The following is a 27,045-nucleotide window of genomic DNA, read 5'->3' as shown; positions in this document are numbered from 1 at the left end:
CTAAGTCTCTGATGGTCTTTGTAAGACAGATCTCTAACTGTTACCTGCTGAAATGCTATGGACTGAAACTAAAGTGACAAAGTGGGTAACAGTTGGTTTGAGCCTAAATGTTCACATGAAAGGGAGAGCCTGCGATACAAACCCATATCAACTTTTTGTCAAATTCAGTGACTTGCTCCTCACAGCTCTCAAGCTATCCGTTCAATGTGTGCGCTCCAAAAAAACAACAGTTTTTATATAGACCTGGTTCTGTAAATAGGGAAACAGTAGCACGGCCCAAGCCATAAACAATTCCAGCTAATCAACACTTGGCCTTCATTAGGCCTACAGAAAGCTAGTTAAATGTTCCAGACCGGTATTGGCATTCACAGAAACACTTGATGCTGTGGTGCACCCATCCTCTGTTGTCACGACTACTCTGGTTAGGGCCTTGGCGCAGAGTAGCATAAGTGCATGGGTTTGCAAATCATTTTCATTGAGAACTCCTTTCTAGTAGGACTGAATTGAAGGTCCATTAAAACATATTTATAAATAGACTCAAAGTGAAGCCCTCTGTGCAGAACTGACTATTGCCCATTTTCATGGTCTGCACATCCTGTGCTTCTGTGAAAGGAGAGCTTTCTGATTTCAGATCAGATCTGTGAGAACTGGACAAAAATGTTAATCCCAGTGTTTGTGATTCCTCAGTTGTCTCTATAGAAGTGGAGGTTAGGAGTAGAAAGACAGGGAGAGAATCAAAACAATCAATACTTTCTCAGATCTAGGCTAAATGCAACCAGAGTTCCTGAGTTTTGAGGTTATGGTTGTCTAATATTGTTTGATTTTTTTTGTATGCTTCTGTGTGTGTTTGGTTATGTTGTGACTCACAACTTGTGAGTTGTATTTTCTCGTCTATTAACACTGTCTGTGTGTTGTGGGTTTTTGTGTTTCTGCAGGGACCAGTTATTCCCCTCAGGAGAACTCCCACAACCACAGTGCTCTGCACAGCGCCAACTCCCATTCCAACCCCAACAGGACGGCTGACACAGTGAGTACCTTTTTACTCAGTTAGCTGCCAGGATGCATGCTAATGCAAGCTATGTTTTAATGCTCTCTCTTTCCTAGCGAGCTAGCCATCAGCACACAGGAACGCTAGGTGTGTGCTAATGCAAGCTATGTTTTAATGCTCTCTCTTTCCTAGCGAGCTAGCCATCAGCACACAGGAACGCTAGTTGTGTGCTAATGCAAGCTATGTTTTAATGCTCTCTCTCTCCTAGCGAGCTAGCCATCAGCACACAGGAACGCTAGGTGTGTGCTAATGCAAGCTATGTTTTAATGCTCTCTCTTTCCTAGCGAGCTAGCCATCAGCACACAGGAACGCTAGTTGTGTGCTAATGCAAGCTAGGTTTTAATGATCACTCTTTCCTAGCGAGCTAGCCATCAGCACACAGGAACGCTAGTTGTGTGCTAATGCAAGCTAGGTTTTAATGATCACTCTTTCCTAGCGAGCTAGCCATCAGCACACAGGAACGCTAGTTGTGTGCTAATGCAAGCTAGGTTTTAATGCTCTCTCTCTCCTAGCGAGCTAGCCATCAGCACACAGGAACGCTAGGTGTGTGCTAATGCAAGCTATATTTTAATGCTCTCTCTTTCCTAGTGAGCTAGCCATCAGCACACAGGAACGCTAGGTGTGTGCTAATGCTGTTCCCCCTCCCATTGAGCTAATCTCTGGCACACATGCTAATGAATAATTTGTTTTTAGTGCTCTGGTCCCTAACAAGATAGCTGCCAGCTCACACTTTCTGGTTTTGTGCTTGCCTTAGCCTGCTGCTAAGGGACTCAGACATGTAAACAGTGCTGTGATGCCTTCTGGTCTGCGTTTAATGAACAATTTTAGGTCAGCTTTTCTGAATTGAGTAACTGTTTTTAGTTTGCCCACTGGGAAAGTGAAAGCTCCATTTTACTTGCCCAGACCTGAGATGTGGTAGCCCAGTCTCAGTATCAGGTATAAACATAGATAATCAATTGTCTAAATAATGTCATAACTAATGTGTATTACTTACTGTACACCTACTTCCCATATTTTAGGTATCAGATTAATTAAATAAGTGTATTTAAAAAAACATTCACTTCACGCACTCCTCTGTAGCTCAGTGAAATAGCATGCATGTACATGAATCAGATGAGTTCAAGCCGTTTGCACTCATAATTTGGTTGTGGTCTTTATCCAGAATCGGGAGCAGGCATTTGATGGTCTGAGATTGAAATTCCAATTGTTTAAATTTACAAAATTGTCAACTTGTCCCCCAGACAGTTAGGAATATGAAATAACTAACCCAGACTTGGAATCTGCTTGTCCACCCCATATCTACATGACAGTAATTGTTAAATGTTACAAGCGCATTATAGAACTAGACCTGTGAAGTGTGTGTCTGTGTGTGTGTGTGTGTGTGTGTGTGTGTGTGTGTGTGTGTGTGTGTGTGTGTGTGTGTGTGTGTGCATGCATGTGCGCACATGGAGGTTATGATATGACTCATGGGAGGAGACAAGACAGGATTTGTGTACGTCAGGGTGTTCAACACATTATTGCTTTGGTAATTAGTCCCTCCAGGATCTTGTGAGGATTTATTGTAGATGTTTGTGGACCGAAGTAATGAATTTGCTGCAGGAATACTCCAAAATCGTGGTTAAAATTGCAGTGATCTTTTTACGGAAATATTGTGGGAAAAAGAGAAAATTGCAACCCGCAATTGCAAGAATTCCATGAATTTCTCAAGCAATATTTGAGCCTACAGTTAGTTAGCAAACCAGTGAGTCATTGATCCTATGTTGGCACTGAGATTGTAGCTCATATTCCGCACTGCATCTGATCATTAGTCCTATCACACATCTATTGAAGGGGGTGGTTTTAATACTCATTTAGTGTCCATGCTTCATCTATATCAACAATAGAGTTTTGTAATTTAATGAGGTTTCAGGGTTGTTATGCACTTTGTAAGTTGTGTTCTTGAAATGGCTGCATCTTCCAAATATGTTGGTGGCCTATATGCACCTCATAGATGTGTTGATAGATATGTGTGTTTGTGTAGAACAGCAGGCATTAATAATGCGAGTTCACAAACTGCATGGTAGGCTCACCACTCAGTGCTGGTACTACAGAGGTTTTGATTTGTTGTGGGGTCAACGAGAGGCATGTGTCGGTCACATACTTTTCTCAGGTTGCCATCCAAAACCTTTTTAGCGAGTGTGAATCGGCTGCTACATGTGGAGTATGAATCGGCTTTTGAATGTGGAGTATGATAGACACTTATATGAGACTGACATTTTTTTGTTGTCTAAACCCGGCTGAAATCTAATGAACACCAACTGGGTATTGACTGAAACCTGCCACCTCGTATCGTAGCCTGGCAACCAACTTCATCAGAAGCAGCCCTTATAACTCGGTATCATCTGAAATCATTCCAGTCAAATCGATCAGTTGCTTCTTTTTAACATCCAAGAATACACAGGGTTACTAATGAGATGGCCGATGTCCTTGATGTTTGGGTGGGACATTTTTTTTTAAAAGCTTGGTCGATACATTTGGGCAAATTCTAAAGGTCATGAGCAGATTTACGTAGAGTACATTACTGCAGTGGTTCCCGAATTGGCTGGTCCCCTCTTGGACAAAGAAAAAGAAAATGCACTAAACTGCGTCAAAATATCGCAGCATGACTTTCCAAAATCATTTCAATGAGTGGAGAAGACGAGGCAAATGAAAATGAGAATCTGGGAATGGCGGCCTGTCGGCTGCAATTAATAGCATTAGTAATCAGAAACACCGAAATGAAGACGGGAGTCCGCTTTTGAATAGTTGTGGCAAACACATTCAGATGTGCTTAATATAAGAGCCTACAAATGAAAAGCCAATATGATTTATCGGACTTAAACATACAATGAAAAAAATCTAAGCTCTTCGAAATGCTACGGAATAGATGTTGATGAGATCGAACCGACTTGGCTGTTCCAGTTTTTACTGCAGTGCATCACCAGCACTGAAACTGCAGATATCCTCCGCTACTGTCTCTCTGACCCTCATCAGAAGGCATCACACACACTTTGAAAGCCTCCAGAGCCAGAAGTGTGTTCCCAGCAGTGAACTGGCCCAGAGCTGTAGCCGGCTGGAGCACTGAGAGGGCCGGCCATGGAAGAATGGTGCTTATTTATCAGCTCGGGAATTCAATTACAGAAACTCAGTCGCACAAAATGATCATATTATCCTCAGGCTCCATCTAGGCCCTGTGAATGACTAGGTTATCGTCTGAGTTATATGCACTGTGTGTGTGTGTGTGTGTGTGTGTGTGTGTGTGTGTGTGTGTGTGTGTGTGTGGTATTGTGTGTGTGTGTGTGTGTGGTATTGTATGTGTGTGTGTGTGTGTGTGTGTGTGTGTGTGTGTGTGTGTGTGTGTGTGTGTGTGGTATTGTGTGTGTGTGTGTGTGTGTGTGTGTGTGTGTGTGTCTGTGGTATTGTGTCACACACATTGTGTGTGTGAGAGCTGGTGTTTGATGCTGCCTGATTAAAGAGGCCCTTTAGAGAGCAGCACGGTTCCTGCCTCTCCCACATTACCAGCTCTTGCATCACTCCTCACCTCTTCGCCCCAATGTTCTCCCCCCCCCTCCCTGTTTCTCTCTGTTGCCCCCCTTCTTGTCTGTCTCACTGCCTCGGCCTCACTGCCTTAACCGCTTTCTTCTGTGCGTTACACCCCACCTCCCCCTCTCACGGCTCATGTCTTTTTGTCCCTCACTGTGCGCGTGTTGTACATCCTGTAATGATGCTTGTGTTCTCCCCTCAGCCTTATGAGCCTGCAGATGACTGGTCAGAGCACATTAGCTCCTCTGGGAAGAAGTACTACTACAACTGCAGGACGGAGGTGTCGCAGTGGGAGAAGCCTAAGGAGTGGCTCGAAAGGTAACATCTCACACACACACACTTTCCTTAGAAGGTAGAAGTCGACTCCTGGTGTTCTGAAAGCCTTGTTGTTGTTTAATTTTTTTATATAGTGAAATTGTTGATGAAGAACATCTTTAGTGAAACATGTGATCTGTGGCTCCATTCCTGTTTTAAAGGTCATAGTTCAGCAGGTGTCTGGATTTGGGAGTCACAATTCTCATCATTTAGACGGAAACATGCCAAAATATGATTTCATTTCTGAAAATTTTGAATACAGTGGCTAATTTCCACAACTCCAGTGCAGGGCAGTATTACAATTGCTTTAACTAGCTGTTTCTTTGTTTTGATAACGTCCTGGTGAGATTATCTTTAGTTAGTATGATTTATTTTTAAAAAAAGGCCCAGTTTTCTTAAATACTAGGCCGATTACCTGTTTTTGTAAGCAGGTTTGTAAGCATTAGCTAGCAATATGTATTCATACAGAACAAGTATTTATTTTTGTGTAATATTGCTGTATTTTGATTGTTCGTTGACTTTTACTGCAGCCATTCTAAATCACTGCTGGCATAAAATGTTAGCATGGCATTAAAAGCAGCAGATTGTCCACATTTAGCATATTACTTGGTAGGTGGAAATCTAGGATTTGTTCACTAGGGACAGACGATAGCTTTTCTGCAGGTTGTGTACACTTACACTATGGTCAGCCATGTTGCTAAGCTTGTCATTGGCAGAAAATAATTACCCAACCTGCTGTTTGCGAGGCCACTTTGGTGAGGTCTTAGCCTATGACGTTACACTTTGATAGCAGTGTGTAATGTACAGAGGTGAATTTGTTACTCCAAATATTCTGTTTGTTAATGAACACCATTGTAGACACTTGTGCTGACTTTGCTTGTTCCGATTCAGAATGGCAGACATCGTTGCTATGCCAGATGTACATAATGAATATTTAATAATCCTGGAACTCTTATCGTAGACGGTGCAGAACTTGTAGGCCTTGTGGTTATGCATGTGTTCTTTGTTTTGAGTCAAATAATGCTGTAGTCTGTCCCTCTGTCAGATTAGCAGTGTTTCAAAGATGTCTTTCATTTTAATGAATTCATTCTTTCTGATGTTTGAAACAGAGAGCAGAGGCAGAAGGAGGCTGCCAAGACAACGGTAGTCAACAGCTTCCCCAAAGACCGAGACTACAGACGGGAGGCTATGCAGGCCACGGTTGCCTCCAGCTTCCCTACCAGTGAGTATTATGCATTCTTGTAGTCTCTTAAGTGGCCCTCTACTTTAGGAGGAGACCTTTAGTTAGAAACTAGCTAGACTACTGTTGCTATGGCTGATGTCAGGTCTCATGCACGAGCTGGCTTTCAATGACTCTGTGATTGGCTGATGAGATACAGGTCTGTGCTAGTGAGTAGGCATGAGTCACAGCCTACCACACAGAACGATACATGGGTAAATAAAGGTGACCTAAGCGATCGATAATAACAGCACCTTCAGCACAGCCATAGAGCCAGTCAAGGCACTGCTGACAGTGGTCAGACATGCTGGAGCTATTGCCTATAGAGCTACAGTGGGTTCTCTGTGCTCAAAGCTGCTAAAAGTATTGTGTATTTGAGCTGTGGCGTTGACATGGAGCATGTGTTTGAGTTTAAAGGCACCCAGTGCAACTTTATGTAAACATTCAATGAAAAATAAACATTCAATTTCTAGTCTTTTTTACACGTAGTAAGTTTCAATAACTCCATACCATTACATATCGACATTCGAGGAGCAAAGATGAGACGTCGTTGTGTGGTGAGAACTGATAGAAAATCTTAAACAACAACAATCGCTGGTGGGTAGAAGCCATTTTTCCATTGACTGGAAGCCTGCTTTATTTATTGCAGGTAAAAAAAAATAAAGAAAATGGCGGCGATTGTTGTTGTTGTTATCGATTTTCTATCAGTTCTCACCACACAACGACGTCTCATCTTTGCTGCTTGAATGTCGGTATGTAATGGTATGGAGTTATTGAAACTTACTACGTGTAAAAAAGACTAGAAATTGAATGTTTATTTTTAAGCCTCGAAAGTTGCACTGGGTGCCTTTAAAATGTATGCAGGGTGAATGAAAGCGATGGCCCTGTTGATGCCTGTCTGATCCTAATGAAGGATTTAACTGATGTCATCCAGCTGATCCAAAAATTGAATTAAAAAGTCTAGTCATTCGCACTGCTTATTTGTTTATACATTGCCGTTAGTGTTTGCAATTGGGTGTTGACGTCAGTAAAGGCTGTATTTCAGTCTAGAATTGAATGACTCATGTCACCAAATATTTGAGCAATGAAACATTGAAACTTATATTGCGAGTAGCTACATTTTGTTTGTGAACATGTTATCTCCGGTGAAAGCGTCATCCTACCACACTAAAGAGTCAGAAAATCTGCTAGTGAATAAACTTTGTGCGTGGCGTCTGCGAACCGAAAAGCATACTCTGATGAAACACTTCAAGCTTATTTGACGGGTTGCTTTTAGGAAAGTCAGTGAGCTTTGGGTTAACTTTAACTTTTAACTTGGGTTTTGGGCCAGTGTTGCTGTGGATGTAGGAACCATGAAGTTTGTCACTTTTGGACAGAGTATGAGTATTTTTTGGACAGAGCAGCTTTATAATAAACAGTAATTATAGGAGTTGTGTCTTCAGCCTCCTTCCACCCACACCACTGAACAGTGTCTGCTACAGTATGTTGTTGAAGGACAGGTCTCCACTGCTGTTGTTTCCAAATTGTAGAGATTTGGGGGTGGGTGCCATTTTGGAATTATAGTTGTCTACTGTTTTACGTCATGCCACCAGAATTTCAGCTGTCAGAGAATTCCACATCAGTTATTGGTAGTCTGCCTGAATCTTTTACCTACAATTAGCAAATGAGGTAGCTAGGTAAACTGTGAAATGTTTTAATAACCTGAAGAACAATGTCCAGCTTTTGAAATGAAACGGATGTAATACATTTTTGGCCATTGATGGAAATTCTGGCAGTGTTCCGAGTTTGTCATTGTAAACAATGGAGAGCTCAACAAGATGCCTTGCAAACTACGATAGGGGACGCACATCTGCACAGTAGCCCAACTATGTCTTGTAATTCAGTTGGTAAATCAGTACATTTTCCAGTAGTAAATGTAATGACCTACACCAGGTCAAGCCAGAAAATGTCAATAGGCTGGTGTTTCTAGCAACTTGGAGCGCTAATGGCAGTTTTTTGGTCATTTTAGTTTCCTGTTAATTGTTATTTCAGGCATACTGAGTAAATTGTGCTAAGAGGGGCTTAATCGTGATTGTTGTTTTATTGTAACCATGAATTTAGACAAACTTTTCAATCCACTTTAAATTTGTATAATGTTAATCTTTTGGAAAGATAATTAATAATATAGCTGCAAGCAGCGATGGAGGGTTCATGCAGCGAATCGGCCAACTTCGACTACATTTCACTAGCTATGCTGTATCCAAAGTGTCATTAATAAAGTACAAATGTTTTTTTGCCTTAGCTTTCTTTAGTCAACAAAGACCTTGATTACTCCATGAGTTTTAAATGAATGAACTTGCCATGGCAACTTAATGCTGTTACATTTTACATGGTTGTAAGTAGTGACAACAAATGTTGTCAAGCGACAAAATATATATAAAATATATGTTCATAGGGTTGAACAACGGATTAAACAACATTAGTGACAAGAGTTTGTGTTTGAGAAAATCCAAAATTGTAACCTGATTAAATAGTTTGACATGAATGTTTGGAATGTGTAACCAATAGCATTCCCATAATCTTTAAAGACATGATAATTAAGTTGCGAATACAAAGACTTAGAAGTTTAGGCCAACATTTATTTGTAAACATTGTAGCGCCTTTTTGCTGTCAAGGGCAGGTTTGTGCACAATTCAGAATTTTAGAATTGGTCTCAGTTCAATCCACAATTGAATTGGGTTTACCGCACAGGATGGCTGATTGTAATTGGGATGACAGCAAGTGTAATTACATTAATTACAATCCAAACAGATAGTTCAGTCAGACATTAGATACGTATTAAACGGAACCAGAGTTGGCTACCAAAATACATGACTTGTAAAAGTAGTTCCTAGTACTATTTTTATGTATAGAATATTTGATGTGCAAACAATATCTAAATATGTGGTTCTTCTCTTTGAAATGCAAAATAAATGTGCATATTTGCAAAAATGTGGAAATTACAAGTGCAAGCATGAAACATTTTATGAAACAAGATCAGGTGAAAAATAAGTTTCTTTGTTCATCAACAGTTAGCATGTAGGGGGCTATCCCTGAATTTTAACTTGCATCTTGGCGCCACCTGCTGGTAAGAAACACAAATGCATATTTACGAGTAGGTTAAAATGAGTTGGCATGATATCATGGAATTTTGTCTGCTGTCTTGGTTAACAAGAACTTCCTTTATATTGTACCTTTTACTCCATTAGATTGACTGATTGTATGTTTGAATTATTAAGACTGGTGTGTTAAATTTGTAGCGTTATTTGTCCTTCACTTTTTTGTGTTAGAAAAACTATATTCAGTTGTTCAGTTGATGCGAATGTTTTAAGTTGTGAAGGCTAAATATGTCTTAAATTGAAATTTTATTTATGTATGTATTTATTTATTTCATTTGAATGGGTTTTGCAATTCAGGATTCCAGTGATACCGGATTTTTGGAAATCGAATCAACTGGTCAAAAGTTACTTAAGTGAATGCACATCCAACTTTGACCTGTTGGTGACGCTAGAGCGTGTGAGGTGCCAATATCAAACTTGGTGACAAGAATCATGGGACTATCCCCAATCAGTGTGTTAAATTTCACAACTTTTTACCAGACAGTTCTATGGGCTGCCATAGACTTTCATGGAGGAATAATACACATCATCAGCTACAGGTCAAAATGCAGTTTAATTAATTGCAACACCCGCAGGAGGTCAATTTCTTCAGCGTCCTCACAATGTGGTCAACAGTCCATGTACCAAGTTTGGTTTTGATATTAAAGACCAGTGGAAACTTTTTAGTGTTTTGGATTAAATTAAGGTCAAAGGTCACCAAATGTATTGATTGTCCCCCAGATGGGGTCAGCAGTCCATGTACCAAGTTTGGTTTTGATACATTACAGGGTTGCCGAGATATGAGCTCACTTCCTGTTTGGCGGCTTCGCCGCCTAATTCGATTGGCTGCTACTGGCGAACGGTTTCATCAATTGTTCCACAAACTAATGCAGTTATAAAGCATGGTCTATTGATGGTCTGCGCCAATTTTGGTGAAGATCAGAGCAAATTTGTGACCTGTGCTTGCTTTTTAGTGTTTTTGACTAAATTCAATATGGCGCCCTGATCAATTATGATAATGTCACATATTTGCATGTGTCAACCTGAAGACCTCCAAGAGCATGAGTAGATCCCACTAGTAAGTGGAAATTCCAAACACGTCAACAGCTACAGGGCAAAATGAATTTTGTGTAATTACAGCGCCACCTAGAGGTCAAAGGTCACCAAATTTCTTAAGCGTCTTCCTGATGGGGTAAGCGGTCTATGTAGTAAGTTTGGTCTTGATAAATCAAATCTTTGCTGAGATATGAGCCCACGTCCTGTCTGGCGACTTCGTCGCAAACTTTGATTGGCTGTAACGGGCGAACAGTTTTAGTTGCGAAGATGTAATCCAATAACTTTTGTGAGGCTTGGTCTGAAGATGATGTGTGTCAAGTTTGGTGTTGATCGGACAAACATTGTGACCCGTGAACTTTTTTGAAGGTTTTTGATAAAATCCAAAATGGCGGAAAACCCATCATGGCGCAAAATGACGTCATAGGGTGCGTTGAACTCGTGCTGGTCCAAGGATTCCAAGGATGCCTCATTTTTGAAAATCGGGCCAACGGGTCAAAAGTTACGTGTGTGAACGTACGTCCAACTTTGACCTGTTGGTGGCGCTAGAGCGCTACATCTGCCTACATGAAACTTGGTGAAATTAATCATGGGACTGTCCCCAATCAGTGTGCCAAATTTCACAACTTTTTACCAGACGGTTCTATGGGCTGCCATAGGATCCCAGCACAGAATAATAATAATAATAAGAAAAAAGAGAAACACAATAGGTTTCTGCAGCTTCGCTGCATGAACCCTAAATATAAGGCGTATGAACTTCAGATGATGAATACTGTCAGATGATATTGCCTACACCTACACTAGCCTTATTACCTATATCTATTGAGTCAGATACAGGTTCACCTTGAGGGATCATTTACAATAAACAGCTGTTAAAAATGCTTAAGTAGGTTTCTTATCTTCTTGACACTATAGCTCCCAAATTCGCCAGCCTAAAAAAAGAAAAGAAAAGAAAAAAGGTAAAACTGCCATAACTGGTTCAGTATTTTATCCCACAGTCATTTTCATTCCCCTGGCACTGGCACTGGCACTGTCTGTCCTTAGGCCTTAAGGCCTACAGGTTATTTGCCAAACACAAGTCATTCCGCATGTGAAGAGGCCCATGCAGATCTCTTTATTCGCTGTAGTCCCAGCGGAGGAAAGGGCACTTTCAGATCGCACTGAGGATTCATGGATGGAAAGATATGTCTTTGCCACCTGGGTCTTCTGTCTTGTGTTTTTAAAGTGTAAGTGTGTGTGTGTGTGTGTGTGTGTGTGTGTGTGTGTGTGTGTGTGTGTGTGTGTGTATATATATTAGGGCTGGGCGATTTTTCGATTTCGATTTTAATCGCGATGTAATTTTTTTCTACGGTTTTAAATGAGACGTTCGATTAGACGGCGCCTATAAAAAAAAAAAAAAATCAATGTTTTCACAGACCCGCGAATACAGCGCCGCACGTAGCCCATGGGCGTCGCGACAATGTAATTGGGGGGGGACAAGACCCCCTCACTTTTCAAAACAAGTCGTTTCGACCCCCCCACTTTTGCAGTCAAAATAGTGCGTGCGTGACTGCTGGTCTACTAGTCCATTATTCTTTCCATTGCTTCACAATTAAATCCGTTCAACTTTATCAGTGGGGAATACCCACAGGAATATAAATCCACTCCGCGTTTTCCTGGTGTACTACGCAGCCTCATCACGCACGCAGATTCAACTGTCATTAATGTTCATTCATTCTCTGATTTGATCGGAGCGTCGCGCTAGAAGCAGACCACAGAAATGGACATACGGATTTTTTTTTCCGAAGAAGAGGAAAGTAAGTCAGAGTTGCCCAAGTTTTACCTGTAGTGGACAATTAAGGACCACCCAATGGACATTATCTGGCTATAATCGTATTGTTATTGCCATAACAACCGTGAGCTAATCTGGCGTTAACGTTAGCTAGCTAATGGCAGTTTTTCTAACGACAGCAGCGACTAAACACACACTCACCAAAGAAGATTTTTTTTTTTAATGTGTCACTCACTTGTATACCTCTCTTTGACTCACACACGAAAGATGATGTCAATGCCACAAATAAAATGAACATTTGTGTGCTGGGCATGCTCAAGCTTTGCCATGTATGCAAACTATTTCCCCTACGTGAACCGTTTACTTCTGGCAGCTTCCATCCTTAAAGACTTTGGGTTTCAATACACATTTGGCCATTTCTGACCTGAACACGAACAGTCATACTTTAATGAGGTGGTCAGTTTGAATGTAGCCAACATAATTATCAGGCCACCAAACCTATATCAATTGTGAATTTGATATGATGATAACATGATTTACATCTCAGAGAAAAACATGGTAAAATGCACCAGAATGCGGGTATTTGCATGTACGTTTTTCAAAAAAATTTGGGGTGATTTTGTTCATATCGTGATATAAAATCGAAATCGAAAATTTTTGGGGGAAAAAATCGAAATATAACTTTTTCCCATATCGCCCAGCCCTAATATATATATGGTCAATCTATATTTGTATTCTACTCTATTCTATTCGCATGAGAGGATTTTGTTGAGCAGGGATTGGAGACTCATGCTCATATATCGACATCTCTTTTTGAAATGGCAGAGTGTTCTTCTGGTCTGGCCTGTCCGCGCAATATGTGTCTCCGAGGATGTCTCACAAAGCTGCTAGAGTGGTTTTCCCAGCAGTTTGCTGTACACAAGGTTGTCTGGCACTGAGTAGGCACAAGCAATGAGACCGAGCCCGTACACCTGTTTCAGCTCTCCCAGTATAGCCATCTGTTCATCCCCTTTTAAATGAGAGGCGCGGGAGTATGTATCCAGGTAACTAGCTTTGTGCAACAGCAGAAATATGCCCCTTCCCTCACTATGCCACTTCTCCATATCGCCATATCACCACCTATTTTTAAAGCGTTATCCTGGATCTTTAATAAGCGCCCATAGACAAAGCATTTTATACACTGCTTACCTTTTCCATGAGGGACCATGTGCTTGTGGGCAGCTCCATTCTAGACAGTTGACCACAGACACAACTGCATTCTGCTCCGAAGCCCAGCAGAATATGTTGTATTTACTGTTCCATTGCGTCTAACAGTGGTTAATCATCTTATCTGTTTTCAAACCTAAAAAGTTGTTGATTCTCCTGGGTGTAGAAGTAGCTGTTCGTGGTAGATTTGTTAATCAGCAGAGTGAAATTGGACGCCACCACTTTTCGGTGGCTCTGACCCCGAGCCCCTTACGCACAGCCAAGGTATACCACACATGGTATAGCCGAGGTAAAAGGTAGCATTGTCTGTTCTTAGGGCAGTCACAGATTTCCATTTTTATGCCAGTGACGTCCAAGATGTCTTTTGTTTTGGGTACATAGTCGTGCATTTCTCAATCCTGTAGAATCCAGTGGGCCCTTACTGGGGAGGTCCACCCATCCCTGGAAAGAGCCACATCTTTGAGGAATTCCTTTATTTTTGTCAGAGGTGCTGTTGTAGAATTCTGTGATTCTATTGGTGATTGTTCCACGGCTAGAGATATGGTACCTTGGTACTCGCTGAAGTCTGCTCCATTAACTGTACTGGATGGCCTGCTGGCCTTGTATATGAATATTGTATTGTGCAAGCCTCTAGTCGTGCTGCGGATAGCAAGCTTGTGGCGGGTGGTGTATAACGAGTCGAGACGTGGCTGTCTGGGTGGAGTTCCGACAACATCAGTCCATGCTCATTTGTGTGCATGTTCTTGAGATGTGCCCTCAGGTTGCTAGTGCTGGAATGGTAGGCTAACTGTAGCTTGTATACAACTTTAATCTCGAGGTTTCCCCAATTTTGCCGTCTACTGTATCTGAAGTATTTCCTAAGGGGACTGCTGAGCTCATAATGGTTTCCTACTTCCTACCAGTATAAGGCCTTCTAACTCGTTCTTTGACATTTCTCTATCTAGAATCTATGCATTTTGATAAAAACTCTAAACTGGGAGTCTGTTGTGGAGGATTCATCAATATCATTTTGGGTCCAGATGTCTATGTTTAGTATGTACTTGGCAGCAGGTGAAATGTATGAATGTCTGCATGACTGACTGACCTCTATCCCTTCCTTGTCCCCCCCCCCACAGAGTTGGCATCAGACAAGCCTTCCTCCCTCTCCTGCACGTCTCAGTCCTCCTCTTCCTCTGCGTCTGGCGCCAGTGCTGCCGGCCAGCCCGGCTCAGCCTCCGTCTCCACGGTCCCCGTCTCCCCGGTGATGCAGTCTCCAGTCGCGTCCACGCTGCTCCAGGACCCCTCCCTCCTGAGACAGCTCCTCCCCGCGCTGCAGACCGCCCTGCAGCTCAACAACGCCAGCGTGGACATGGCCAAGATCAATGAGGGTGAGTGTGTGTGTGTGTGTGTGTGTGTGTGTGTGTGTGTGTGTCAGCCTTATTTATTCCCAGCAGTTTGTGTGTCAGTGTGTGTGTGTACTGAGTATGCAGCAGGACTGACTCGGTAGGTTTACACAGCCGACTGTTTTATCAGGCCGGTACCCGTGTGTGTGTGTGTGTGTGTGTCAGCCTTATTTATTCCCAGCAAAGGTCCTCAGTGCCTGTGCGGGCATGGCCTGCTGTATTGAGGTGCGGAGGCAGGGGGATGGGGAAAACCTTAGGATGTTTTTATCTGTTTCTATAACTTCAAAATGTGTCTGAGATTTTAAACAAATGTTTGATAACTGGACACAGGAACAAGATGCTTTGTAAGCATGTGAATATTGAGAAATTATATTTTATTATATTTAGCAGAATTAAATTAACAGTGTATTATTATTTACACATGTATATTTGTAAGGGGGGGGGGATCTACATTTTGCAATCAGCACATTTTGTTTTAAGAGGGGAGTTCTCCAGAATATTTATGACTTATTTAATTTTCTGTGTGATGGCTTGTACGTAGTTGGATAATTGTTAATGACACCAGTTCAGTCCGCCTAAGTAAGCGCTTCAAAGGGACTGTTGGCCTTGATTTGATGTGGCGTGTGTTACTTGACAACTTTGTTCTTATTGGTGACTGCTGGATGAAAGGGCTTAATGTTTAATATTGTGAGGTTTGAGCCAATAGAGTAAACCTGGGCAGCTTCTGCTTTTAGTGGTGTGATATGGCATGGTGGTTCTTCAACAACCGCTGTTTAATGTTCACCACAGTAGTTAAACCCAGATCTGTCAGTGATGAGACTCTCTACTGTTTCTCTCTCTGTTTTTTTCTCTCTCTCTCTCTCTCTCACTCACACACACACACACACACACACTTCATGACTATATCAGCCCTTCAGCTGATCGTTATTCATATCTTTCATAAGTTTGGTGCAAGGCCACATGGTACCGTGGTATCCATGATTTAGACTCTGAAGCTGCCTAACGTCACCCAGTCTTTATGAGCATCAAGGTTGCACACCTTCAGCTCTGTCTCTCAGCTCGAGTTGTAGCAGTAGCTGCTATGAAGCTCTTTTTATTTCTTTTCTAGCATGTGGTTCTGAGTGAGCATGCATAAGAATTGTTGGCCGGCACTGGTAAACACACACGACCACTCTTGGGGGAAAGGTAGAGCGAGAAAGGCCGAGAAGGAATGTCTGCTGCTGTTGACTTTTCCACTTCGAAACGCATTTGATGTCGGAATTTTCCTGCAAGACCCCAGGAAGCTCCTCAAGCGCCTTGAGTTTTATTTGAAGGCTCTTTGGTAGTATATGTTAACATTGAGGTTTTTGATTGAAGTGCTATAAACTTCTCCCCTTGCTCTCTTCCTCCCCTTTGTTTTTCTCCTTCGGAGTCTACCTCTTTTTATTTAGTGGTTTCGCTAACTTGATGTGACACACTAGACTGGGAACCGTGGCTGGAAACTCTGGCGTTGAGTTTTACAGGGCAGGTCAGACCGACCCGGGGCTTGCTGAGGTCGCTGAGCCCAGGCCAGGGTGGCACAGATGAGCTGCAGGCCAGCACTCCACACTATGATTAAGAGCAAGGCAGACTTTTAATGCTCACGGGAGAGTTTAACCTCTTTAGCCTCAGATGTTTATGAAATATGGAGTTTAAGTGACCCTTTTTTGTTTCTGCAAATGCTCATTAACTGACACCGTCTTGCATGACTCTGACACTGTTCCATAAGAGCTGGTCATGAGTTGATTTTAGCAACACTTTTATTCTTTTCCTTTTCTCCCAGTTCTCTCAGCTGCCGATTGTTCCTTAATCCTCAGCCATTTGATCCTCAACAGACTATCATTGCTGAAAATACTCCATACACAGGGAAAGACTTCAGACGGGATACATTCAGGCTTTTTAAGGGGGTGAAATATCATTTTGGGGGTGACTTGAGATTGAAAGATATCATTTAGGGGTCTAGTGATGTGTTTAAATCCTGAGCATAGGTCGTAAATCCTGGTGCAACTTGTTTCAGGCCTGAAAGCGACTGATGGCAGTTCAAAGTTTATCTGTGGTGGGTGCTGAATTAGCAGAATAAAATTTGCTAATATGACTTTTTTTTGTCATGAGGATGCTGAGTTCTATTAACGGTTGCTTTTGACATAAATCGCAATGCCTCAGAACACAGTTTTATATTAAATATCGTTTTAACCAGTTGTAGTTTTAATTTGTCTTCCATCGGTCAAGTGTACAATCCGAGTCCTAGCACATTTCTACCAGTTTTGATTTGTTGTTATGCATAGGAATATTAGTTCAGTTTTACTTTATTACTTTGTCTGAAGCCTCAGAAGTTTTGGAGAAGACATCAAATGTGTTAAAGTTTTGAATGTCTATTTTTAAAGGTACAGTGTGTAGTTTTTAGTGGCGTCTAGTGGTGAGGTTGCTGAATTGAATTCCCTTCCCTTTACAAGCGTGTGCGAGAACATACGCTGTCTGCGAAATGACATAAAAATCTCAAAACCATTGTTTTGGTTTGTCCGTTCTGGGCCACTGTAGAAACATGGCAGACTTAATTGAAGGAGATCCTATGTAGATACGAAGGGCTCATTCATAGCTAACATAAACACAATAAATGAACATAATTATGAATACTATATTCCATTTCTACTAAAAGATGCGACCAAACAAACGACACACTCTACCTTTCAGCAGCAGGTCTTCGAAAAGCTAGCTTTATTTTTGTTTCCTTTTTGAGATATTTTAACAGCCAGTTATAAAACAGAGTACTATAGAATATGGGGGATTTGGTGGTTGAAAAGAGACAGACCTTTCTGATGGGACCTCAAATTGTGTGCCTGTTGGATAATTGTAGTAGTGCTAGTTCATGTGGTCTGTACTACTTTTAGTTTTGTACGTCTCCCATTACTGTGTTTTAAAATTAATGTCCACATTGTGCTGATAAAAAACATGACTCATCCTTTGACATTTAAAGAGTGTTTGTGTGGTGTGTCTGTGTGTGTATTTGCATACACATCTAGAGAGGACTTTTAGCTCCTGTTTGGAGTGTGTCGTTTCTGCTGTCAATGAAAGGTTCTAGGGATGTTTGATCTTAGAGGGCCTCCAGTAGTTCTCAAGGTTCTTCTGCAAGGTTCTAGCTGTGCGATCTCTCCTTCTTTTATCGTGTGGCACCGGCTGATGTTTAGTTCCAATCTGCTACACAAATGAAGATTCTGTGATGTGAGAGTCCAGTTAATGATTGCAATCCTTTTGCGTCTTTTCCCTCCCTCCCTCCCTCTCTCTCTCTCTCTCTCTGTTCTTCACACTCTTGTAGTTCTGACAGCAGCTGTGACTCAGGCGTCCCTGCAGTCTATGCTCCATAAGATCCTCACGGCCGGCCCGTCTGCCTTCAACATCACCTCCCTGCTCTCCCAGGCTGCCCAGCTGTCCAACCAAGGTACACAACTCGCACGCACGCACGCACGCAAACACCTCCACACACAACCTACTTCCTGCCTTCTCAGGCTGCCTAGTTGTCTACTCAGACTGCTCACACACTCACACACTCACACACAATGGACACACTCTCTCACTCTCACAATTACAATCACGGTACTGCTCTTCCTGCTACCCAGCTGCCTACCAAGGGCACATGGATAAATACCCTCCTTAGGATGCTTAGGATGCATCCTTTAAAGGGCACATGGATAAATACCCTTCTACGGATGCATTCCTTTAAAGGACACTAGGGTAACACATGTACCCATGCCAATGAAAAAACACTGTGGACCTTCCAGAACACCACAGTTACATGTCTCTGTACACTATGCAGATAAGATGGCAGAGCAGTTGTCTTGCGTAGACTCATCTGGTGTGTGTTTCTCTCTCTTGTCCTTCCTCGGAGCAGCCCAGCCGTCCAGCCAGTCGCCCATGTCTCTGACTTCAGACGCCTCATCGCCCCGCTCCTACGTGTCCCCGCGCATCAGCACCCCCCAGACCAACACCGCATCCCACAAGCCACTGCTCAGCACGCCACCCGTCGCCTCCCAGACCAAGGTACCAAGATCTGTCTTCGTGTGTGAGCGCACGCGTCATTTAAGTGCAGTGGTTTTTGCTTAAACACTTTCAGCAAATATTGTCATGGACTGCCTTGGAAGTGGCTTATACCTTGAGTAGACAAACTACTGAGTAGATTTAAATAGGCCTGGTTGATATAGTGTCTACCTTTCTGACACTCTCCTCTTGGCTGTTGTCTACTTACTCTCTCTCTCTCTCTCTCTCTCTCTCTGTCACACTCTCTCTGTCTCTCTCTCTGTCACACTCTCTCTGTCTCTCTCTCACACCTGTCTGTCTCTCTTTCTCTCTCTCTCCATCTGTCTCTCTCTCCCTCTCTCTGTCTGTCTCCGTCTATCTGTCTATCTCTGTCTCTCTCCCCTGTCTCTGTGTCTCTCTCTCTCTCTCTCTCTCTCTCTCTCTCTCTCTCTCTCTCTCTCTCTCTCAGGTGAGCACACCTGTTGTGAAGGCAGGCTCCCACCCTCAGCCTTCCCCCCAGCAGCCCCAGCCCTCGGACAAGCACCACCACCACCACCACGACACGTCCAGCTCCCCCCGTAACCTGCAGAGACAGAGGTGAGGGCATACTTGTCTTTCTGTGACTGTGTAGGTGCTTAATGTAGCTGGCTGCAGTTGTGTATGTGTACAAAAGTGTGTGACTGCGTTTCCAAATGTTAAGTGGGAGCTGACGTGTGTGTGTGTGTGTGTGTGTGTTTTCTTGACTTATTACTGATAACCCTCAGTCTCTGTAAACAGTGCTGTATGAATGAGCTCACACTATTTGCTGTGTCAGTGTACATATGCTGGTTCTTGCTGAGCTGACATGTGGCCCATATTTGTGTGTGTGTGTGTGTGTGTCCCTCCGCAGAGACGAGTGCGCATGTTTCAGACCATGAATATTGTGTGTGTGTGTGTGTGTGTGTGTGTGTGTGTGTGTGTGTGTGTGTGTAGGGAATTCAGTTTATTTTCTATCGCTAGAAAGACTTGGTGCTAGAGCCAGTGAGGAAGCTTGAGCAGCAGGCCCAGTGCTTGTATGTGCACATGCGTGTCGGAATGTGGGTCGTGTGTGTGAGTGGGTAAAATGTGCCCCACTTCCTGGTGCCCCTCCCTCACTGCTGTGGGATCAGGCGCTGCAGTCTGTCTGCCATAGTCCATAGGGTGAGGTGCAGATGGCCGTCTGCTCTGGAGTCAGGAGCTCAGTGCCGTATGTTGTGAATGGGCTGTTTAAATGGGGGTTGACGGGAGACTCTGGAGAATCTCTGGCCTCTGCCTCATTATGGCTGTACTCAAAAAAGAGGCACAGGCTGCCATCTAGTGGTGAATCCTAGAATTCAAGTCAAGTCTTTTATTGTCAGATACACAGAACAACAGAGTTGTACTGGGCACTGAAATGCTTAGGACAGGACACCATCACACCACCACACTACCATAACCTAACAAGACATAGCATAACATATAAACATAAAAACATATAAGTGCTCCAACATGATATAACCTAACTTAACAATAAGTACTGAACATAAGACAAACATATGAAGAGACGGGGTAGTAGACCTACTAGATAAACAATAAATATGCAATAAAGATACTAAACATAAATACACATACTAAACAGATACTAAACAGATAAACATACCTACATGAGCTAAACTGAACATGAGCTGAACTGAAAATGTAGTGCAAACAGCAATAAAAATGAGCCTGTGTAGAGTAAGTGGTGAGTGTAAAGTGAGGAGTGCATTATTGTTCATTTAGGAGTCTGATGGCCTTAGGGTAGAAACTGTTCTCCAGTCTGCGGGGTCGAGACCGGGTACATCCGGACCGCCTACCAGAAGGCAGCAGGGTGAACAGTCTGAAGGATGGGTGATGACAGTCTTTTAGGATCCTGCCAGCTCTTTGGAGGCATCTTGTGAGGTAGATGTCCTGAAGGGATGAGAGTTTCCTGCCGATGATGAACTCACCCTGTTATGCACAGAATATGAGCGTCTTCAAAAAGGTTGATACCTATTTTCTTAGATATGCGCATTCTTAAATGACGTGTGTGGAGGTCCAAAATATGCTTTTTGATCTACCTCCTATTTCAGAGTAAAATGGATGAATATCCTCCTCAGATATAATTTTGTTATTCACCAGTCATAAAATAGTTATCAGTGTGTCCCCTAGGTTCACCACTTTGGGGGGGGTGATGGTTCCTGATTTCGCGGGAGCTTCCCACTTTTGGGGGGGATTTTTTTTGAAAATAACCTTTTAAATAGTGTCCTCTAGTGGGTTTTAGGAAGAGAAATTAACACATTTAGATTTAAAATATGGCACAAATAAAAACGTATTGAAGACATCTGCTGAGATTTTGTTTGGGATGTGTGTGAAGCAAGAGCACCCTGACCTGGGAGAGAAAGCTAAGGAGCAGCTACTACCCTTTGCCTCCACATATTTATGTGAGGCCTCCTTCTCTGCAATGACTCTGGTCAAAACAAAGCAGAGAAACGGACTGTGCCTTGAGAAGAACCACAGCAGTTGCCTCCCTATTTTTTAAATAACCTTTTAAATAGTGTCCTCTAGTGGGTTTTAGGAAGAGAAATTAACAAATGTAGATTTAAAATATGGCACAAAAATAAACATATTGAAGACATCTGCTGAGATAGGTGCTCATTATAGTTAATGTCAGATATCCTCTGTTCAATTTTAAAACGCTCCCTCACTATATTACTTTTATGATCGAGCAATATTCCGTGACACCTGATACGATGCCAACGTGTCCGTTTCAGAGTACTTCGTAATTTCCGTACAAGCCGAGTCTGTTTCTCTGACTGACGTATCAAAGCATGTACCTTGTGCTTGCCCAGCTCTGTGCCTTTAGGAACTCCTGGCAATGTTAGCATTGTGTGTGGAGAGACTGCGCTCCAAGTTCAAGGCTTTAAAATGCGACAGTGACGTCTGCATATTAAGCAGAGGGGTTTTCCATTTCGCTCCGCAAATAATTCCTCCCATTCAGGCAAGAACGTCTGATGTTCATCTTCATATTTTCGTTTAGCTTTACGCTTTGCTGGATCCATGGCATTCTTTCAGTAGCTAGGCTAGGAACTCTCTGAGACTGGGTGCACACATAAGAATGTTTCATGTTTGGAACATTAACTTTACTTGAAGACATCTCTCAATATCGAGTGATGACAAAAAATACATGAATAAATACCCCATTCAAATCGGACAGCATTTCCAAATATATTGCGTGCAAAATATGCATTTTAGATGTTTATTTTACAATATGAAAATTCTGTACAACAAGAGAAAAGTGAGCACTCGAGCTATCTTCAAACAGAAAGTAACGTGTTCGCATCGGGGCAGAACTCCGCCTTGCGTGTGACAGAGAGCAGAGGACAATTGTAAACACGCGATCATCTAATGACAAAAATGACATGCCGTCGTGCAAATAAGATAAATAACACAAGGCTATTTATTGTGTTTAATAAAAGCATACTATAGACCTGTTCTATAGGAAAGGTATCCTTAAATGACTTCCGTTGTGATCTGGCGCTTTATAGAAAATAAAATTGAGCAAAGTTAACTTGACCTTCCAGGGGGGGCGGGGGGTGCCGTTGGGGGGCGGGGCGCCCCCCTTACACAATGGTAGGGGAAACACTGTAATTATGAATGGAGTCCATTTAAACTTCTGATCTTAGTCAGTTAAATAATCTATTTTTTATGAAGTACCAGGGGCTAGATGCCAGTTCAAATGGCCCTTTTCTAATTTTATCGAGAGGGTTGCCTGCCTTGCAAGAGACTTCGATCATGAGGCCATCTGTAACACCGGAAACTAAGGCCATAACTCCATACCTGAGTCTTGAGTGCAGTAAGGCTTAAAGTAGCCGCCCGCGTTTGTTGATATTTGAGCTCAAACGCTGAACGGACAGCAAGAGGACCTTGGGGAGACATTTGCTAAATAAGATGATGTATGGGACAAGAACTGCAGACTGTGCCTTTTTAAAGAGACTTAATATGATTTTGATGCTGGCGAATAATGCCGGGTTCATCCATTCAAATCTTCTGGCAGCAGTCAACTTTTACCCACATTTCATCCCGCCGTTAACTTTGGAGTTGTGTACGTCTATTTGGTGCTGTAGTGTTTTTTATTAAAATGTTTTATTAAGTCTTTTTTTCATCTTCTCTTACAGCAGTCAAAGAAGTCCCTCCCCTGGCCCCAATCATGTCGCCTCAAGCAACAGCAGCACCAATAACAGCAGCAGCAGTAGAGTGGGTGGGGCCGCGGGCTCAAGTGGGGGGGCCCAGGCGGATCCCACAGGACGGTCTGCGTGCTTCACCCCCTCCCTGGCGGCACACTTTGACGAGAGCCTCATCAAGCACGTACAGGGCTGGCCAGCAGAGCACGTGGAGAAACAGGTACTTTAATCTACTGTGCCTCACTATACCAGTCACCCTACTACCTTACCTAGCCCCAAAGAGCGTGCTCACTGATAATCCTTTAAGGTTGTAGGGTTGACCCAGGAAAGCTCGGAATGACCCATTTATAAACCCGCCTGATTCACGTTTTGTCACCTGTTTTGATGGCCCTCTTTGGATAGGGTCTGCAGTGTCGGCACGAACGGGCCGACCTCACTGAATTGGAGTGAATAGATAGATAGATAGATAGATAGATAGATAGATAGATAGATAGATAGATAGATAGATGGATACTTTATTAATCTCAAGAGAAATTTAGGAAATCAAAATCATGTTGGGTTTTTCCTGTTATAGAGAAAACAACACAAAGCATATTCTGTCAGTAGTCCAAATGGAGACAAATGTATACGTAGAGTTATCCCCTTACTTTTCTGTGTGTGTGTGTGTGTGTGTGTGTGTGTGTGTGTGTGTGTGTGTGTGTGTGTGTGTGTGTGTGGTTTGTGTTGGCCGTCTGCATTCTCATGCTAATGACACACAGTGGGCTGCTGACTGCCTACAAAAGCTCAATTTGTTTACAAGCGACTTCAAACTGCTCCCTTTTTCAATTGCAAGTCAGGGTTTAACTGGAGCCAAACCTCTCTCTCTCTCTCTATCTCTCTCGCGCTCTCGCTCTCTCTGTAGGCGGCTCGGTTACGCGAGGAGGCTCACACCATGGGCAGCATCTACATGTCGGAGAACTGCACCGAGCTGAAGAACCTGCGCTCTCTCGTCCGAGTGTGTGAGATCCAGGCCACGCTGCGTGAGCAGAGGTGAGCAACATAACATGCGTCCCTTTATGTTTGCACTTCCATGCATTTGTTCTCTTACATTATTGACATGGGGACTGAATTATTTAGTGATTGATTGATTTTCAAGAGCCTACTGACAAGCATTCTGTTACCCTTATAAAGTATTGAGAAATAAAAGTGTGTTGCATCAAAGTGATTTTGGTTGACAGTTGTTGTTCCTTTTTAACAGTGTTTTTGTTTTCTTTTCTAGGATACTGTTTTTGAGACAGCAAATCAAGGAACTTGAAAAGCTGAAGAATCAGAATTCCTTCATGGTGTGAACTTGAGTACACCGGAGTGTTGGGGATCTGGAAAAGAGTGGGGCTGAGGAGAGAGGGGCTGAAGAGTGTTTGTTTGTGTGTGTGTGTGTGTGTGTGTGTGTGTGGTGTGCGCGTGTGTGTGTGTGTGTGGTTGTGAGGTGCAACAACCTGTTGCACACATTCAGAACCCTGGAGAACCATGGTTGTGCTCTTAAGGCCCAGCTGGGCCCGTAAACAGAACTACATCCACTTCTGGACCAAGAGGGAGAATGTGTGTGTGTCTGTGTGTGTGTGTGTGTGTGTGTGTGTGTGTGTGTGTGTGTGTGGTGGGGCTTGGGTGTTGAAACTGAACCACCCCTCACCTCTCCTCTCTGCCCTGGGCGTGTAGATTTCCAGTAGATGTTATTTCCATGTTTGTAAATAGGTTTTGTAGAAGCCATGGAAAGCCATGCCTATCAGAGAAACAGAAGAAGAAGGTTTAAAAAAAAAAAAAAAAAAAAAGCTTTCCACATCCAAACGATGGAGCAGACATCAACTGGATCCCTGTTGGCCTTTGGAACTTTCTCTTAGCTCTGGGGGAGGTGCCAGCAGGCGTTTTCTTGCGGTAGACTGAGACCGGTGACCCATTTGCCCTGAGCACGCACCACGGACCTGCATGGATACGATGGACGATCTGAATGGGACGGTCACCAGACATGTAACTCCCTTACCCCCTTGTCCTCCACACTTACAAACACACACAAACACATAGGACTCCCGTCAGTCGCTCAAACACTCATCCTCTCCACTTGGACACCCCCCCCCCCCCCCTCCCTCCTCCCCTCAATCTCACTCTCACCATGACGCACGGAGACTCATGCATACACTCTACAATCTCTACAGTTTTCTCTCTCTTATTCACAACCACATACTCGCATACACACACACACACTCAGTTTAATGACGGATTTTTCTCAATGTGTGGACTGTAACAATGAAGCGTAACTGGTTAGCAGCGTAGTCTCCTGTATCCTCTGTTTGTTCTCTGACGGCCTGGCTCAAGAGGGGGCCTCCTGTCTGCCTGCAGTGCCTCCTGTGGCCTGCTCACACTGCCCCCCAGTGACTGACTCCAGTACTGCAATCACCAGTGCCTGCCAGTATGACGGAGATGCGAAAAAGGCGGGGGATTGAGGGCTAGTGACAGCGCTCAGTTTGGGTTAAATGAGAGTAAGGACCATTGCCACCGCAGCTTAACGTACCCACGTGGGCCCCACCCAGCACGCCACCATGAACCAATCAGGCTTTGTTCTCGCAACGTGGAGGTGGAGTCTAGTTGCTGAAACTCCCCACCCCTCCCCACTCCTTTTTTTCTTTCCTTTTTTTTTTTTTTTTTTTGTTTGTTTTCAGGGGAGTTTTTAAACTTTTCATCCAGTCTCTCTCTCTCTCTCTCTCTCTCTCTCGTGTACTTCTGTTGCCCGTCTGTCTGTTTTTAAAAAGCTGTACTTTAAAAGAGTGCGAGACGTTCCTTAAAGAACGTGACGTGCTCTCACATAAAGCAAATATCATTCCTTTGTACAGTCGTCAAAGTAGTAATGGAATTTAAAAAGAGAAAGCCGCTTTATTCAAAAGTTGCAGTGATTATTAGTATATCAGATTTGTTGTATCCATAAATTATTGCTGCACATTTTTCATTTGCACCCTGTACGTTCGGACGGAGTGGAGGGTGGGGGGGTGGGGGTTGTGCTGCTGGGGGTGTCGGAAGGGGGATGTCACACAGGCAAGGACTGGACATTTGTGACCTCCCCAAACCCCACCCCTCATCATCGTCATGGTCGGGGCAGAGGCACACAGGGGTCACAAGGTCAAATGTGAATTGTATGTATTGTAATAAACATTCTAACTAAAGCGAGCACTGGTTCTGTTTATTATTATTTTTTTATTTTTTTTTCGTTTTAGTTTGTTTTCGTTTTGTTTTCTTGGTCTGGTATTTCTAGTGCCTTGTTGAAAAGTCTGATGACCTCATCACCGCCCGAGCACGGGCTGCACCTTCTCCTCCGGGCCCCTCTTTACTGTCACATGACTTCAACAAGGGTTCATCAGACGCTCTTATCTGCTGCCCTGCCCACAGCACTGACAATATTCAGAAAGCGCCAGTCTGTAACTCCTCTCACGCCCTCAATCAGGACAACCAGCTCATTGTTCTGTAATGTTTTCCTGACATAATATGGAAAAAAAAAGTACATAATGATAAATAAAAAAAATCTTCATTTAAGGGTCTGATGCATGATTTCATTACTGTTAAGTCTCCTTTAACTTGTTCATGGTGCTGGTGACGAACAAATTCCCATCATAGGACAACAGAAATGTCACGTTGGTCAACTTCTGATGAGCTAGAATGTATCTGGACTAATTTAATAATACAAGTAATTTGAAGCCGAACACAACATTTTGAGTGGGCGTAATATAGTAACCTAACTACTGAAGAGGCATGCAAAATCCATACAAACACCAACAATCACTTAAGACTGATAACATTCTTGCATTCATGTAGCCTACTGTGATTGATTTTTTTTTTTAGCAGGGTGGTTTGACGCGGAACACACAACTGCATAGTGCACAGCCAAGGTAACTAGTTTCAAAAACAGGTGTGTTTATCGGTCCTTCTCATGACCATATACCATGACACAAATGAATTTGATGACTACATTAGCACTAGCTGCCTACAAAAAAAGACACGTCAAAAAGTGGCAAATTCTTTCATGACAATGACATGCTCAACTATCTTTTGCCATGGAGTAGGCCTAGTGATTTTCAAATTAAATATATATTTTTCAGTACTATGACTACACATCAAAAAAGAGAA

At 42.9% G+C, this 27,045-nt stretch overlaps 1 protein-coding gene across 1 annotated transcript in view; it reads left to right on the top strand.

Moving 5' to 3' along the window:
- Window positions 1-26,402, top strand: part of waca (WW domain containing adaptor with coiled-coil a) — a 35,977-nt gene extending 9,575 nt beyond the window's left edge. The window contains exons 4-13 of the mRNA XM_080855175.1: window positions 936-1,027; window positions 4,812-4,927; window positions 6,034-6,146; window positions 14,405-14,656; window positions 18,003-18,125; window positions 18,576-18,724; window positions 19,170-19,297; window positions 22,891-23,116; window positions 23,798-23,925; window positions 24,155-26,402. Of these exons, the coding sequence (XP_080711301.1) occupies window positions 936-1,027; window positions 4,812-4,927; window positions 6,034-6,146; window positions 14,405-14,656; window positions 18,003-18,125; window positions 18,576-18,724; window positions 19,170-19,297; window positions 22,891-23,116; window positions 23,798-23,925; window positions 24,155-24,224 (1,397 nt within the window). The 3' untranslated portion in view covers window positions 24,225-26,402. The remainder of the gene's footprint in view (window positions 1-935; window positions 1,028-4,811; window positions 4,928-6,033; window positions 6,147-14,404; window positions 14,657-18,002; window positions 18,126-18,575; window positions 18,725-19,169; window positions 19,298-22,890; window positions 23,117-23,797; window positions 23,926-24,154) is intronic.
- Window positions 26,403-27,045: the final 643 nt, after the last annotated feature.

The sequence above is a fragment of the Sprattus sprattus genome, assembly GCF_963457725.1.
Source record: "Sprattus sprattus genome assembly, chromosome: 17".
Classification (NCBI taxonomy): Eukaryota; Metazoa; Chordata; class Actinopteri; order Clupeiformes; family Clupeidae; genus Sprattus; species Sprattus sprattus.
The sequence above is the reverse complement of the archived record's forward strand: the minus strand, read 5'-3'. Positions and strand labels throughout refer to the sequence as shown.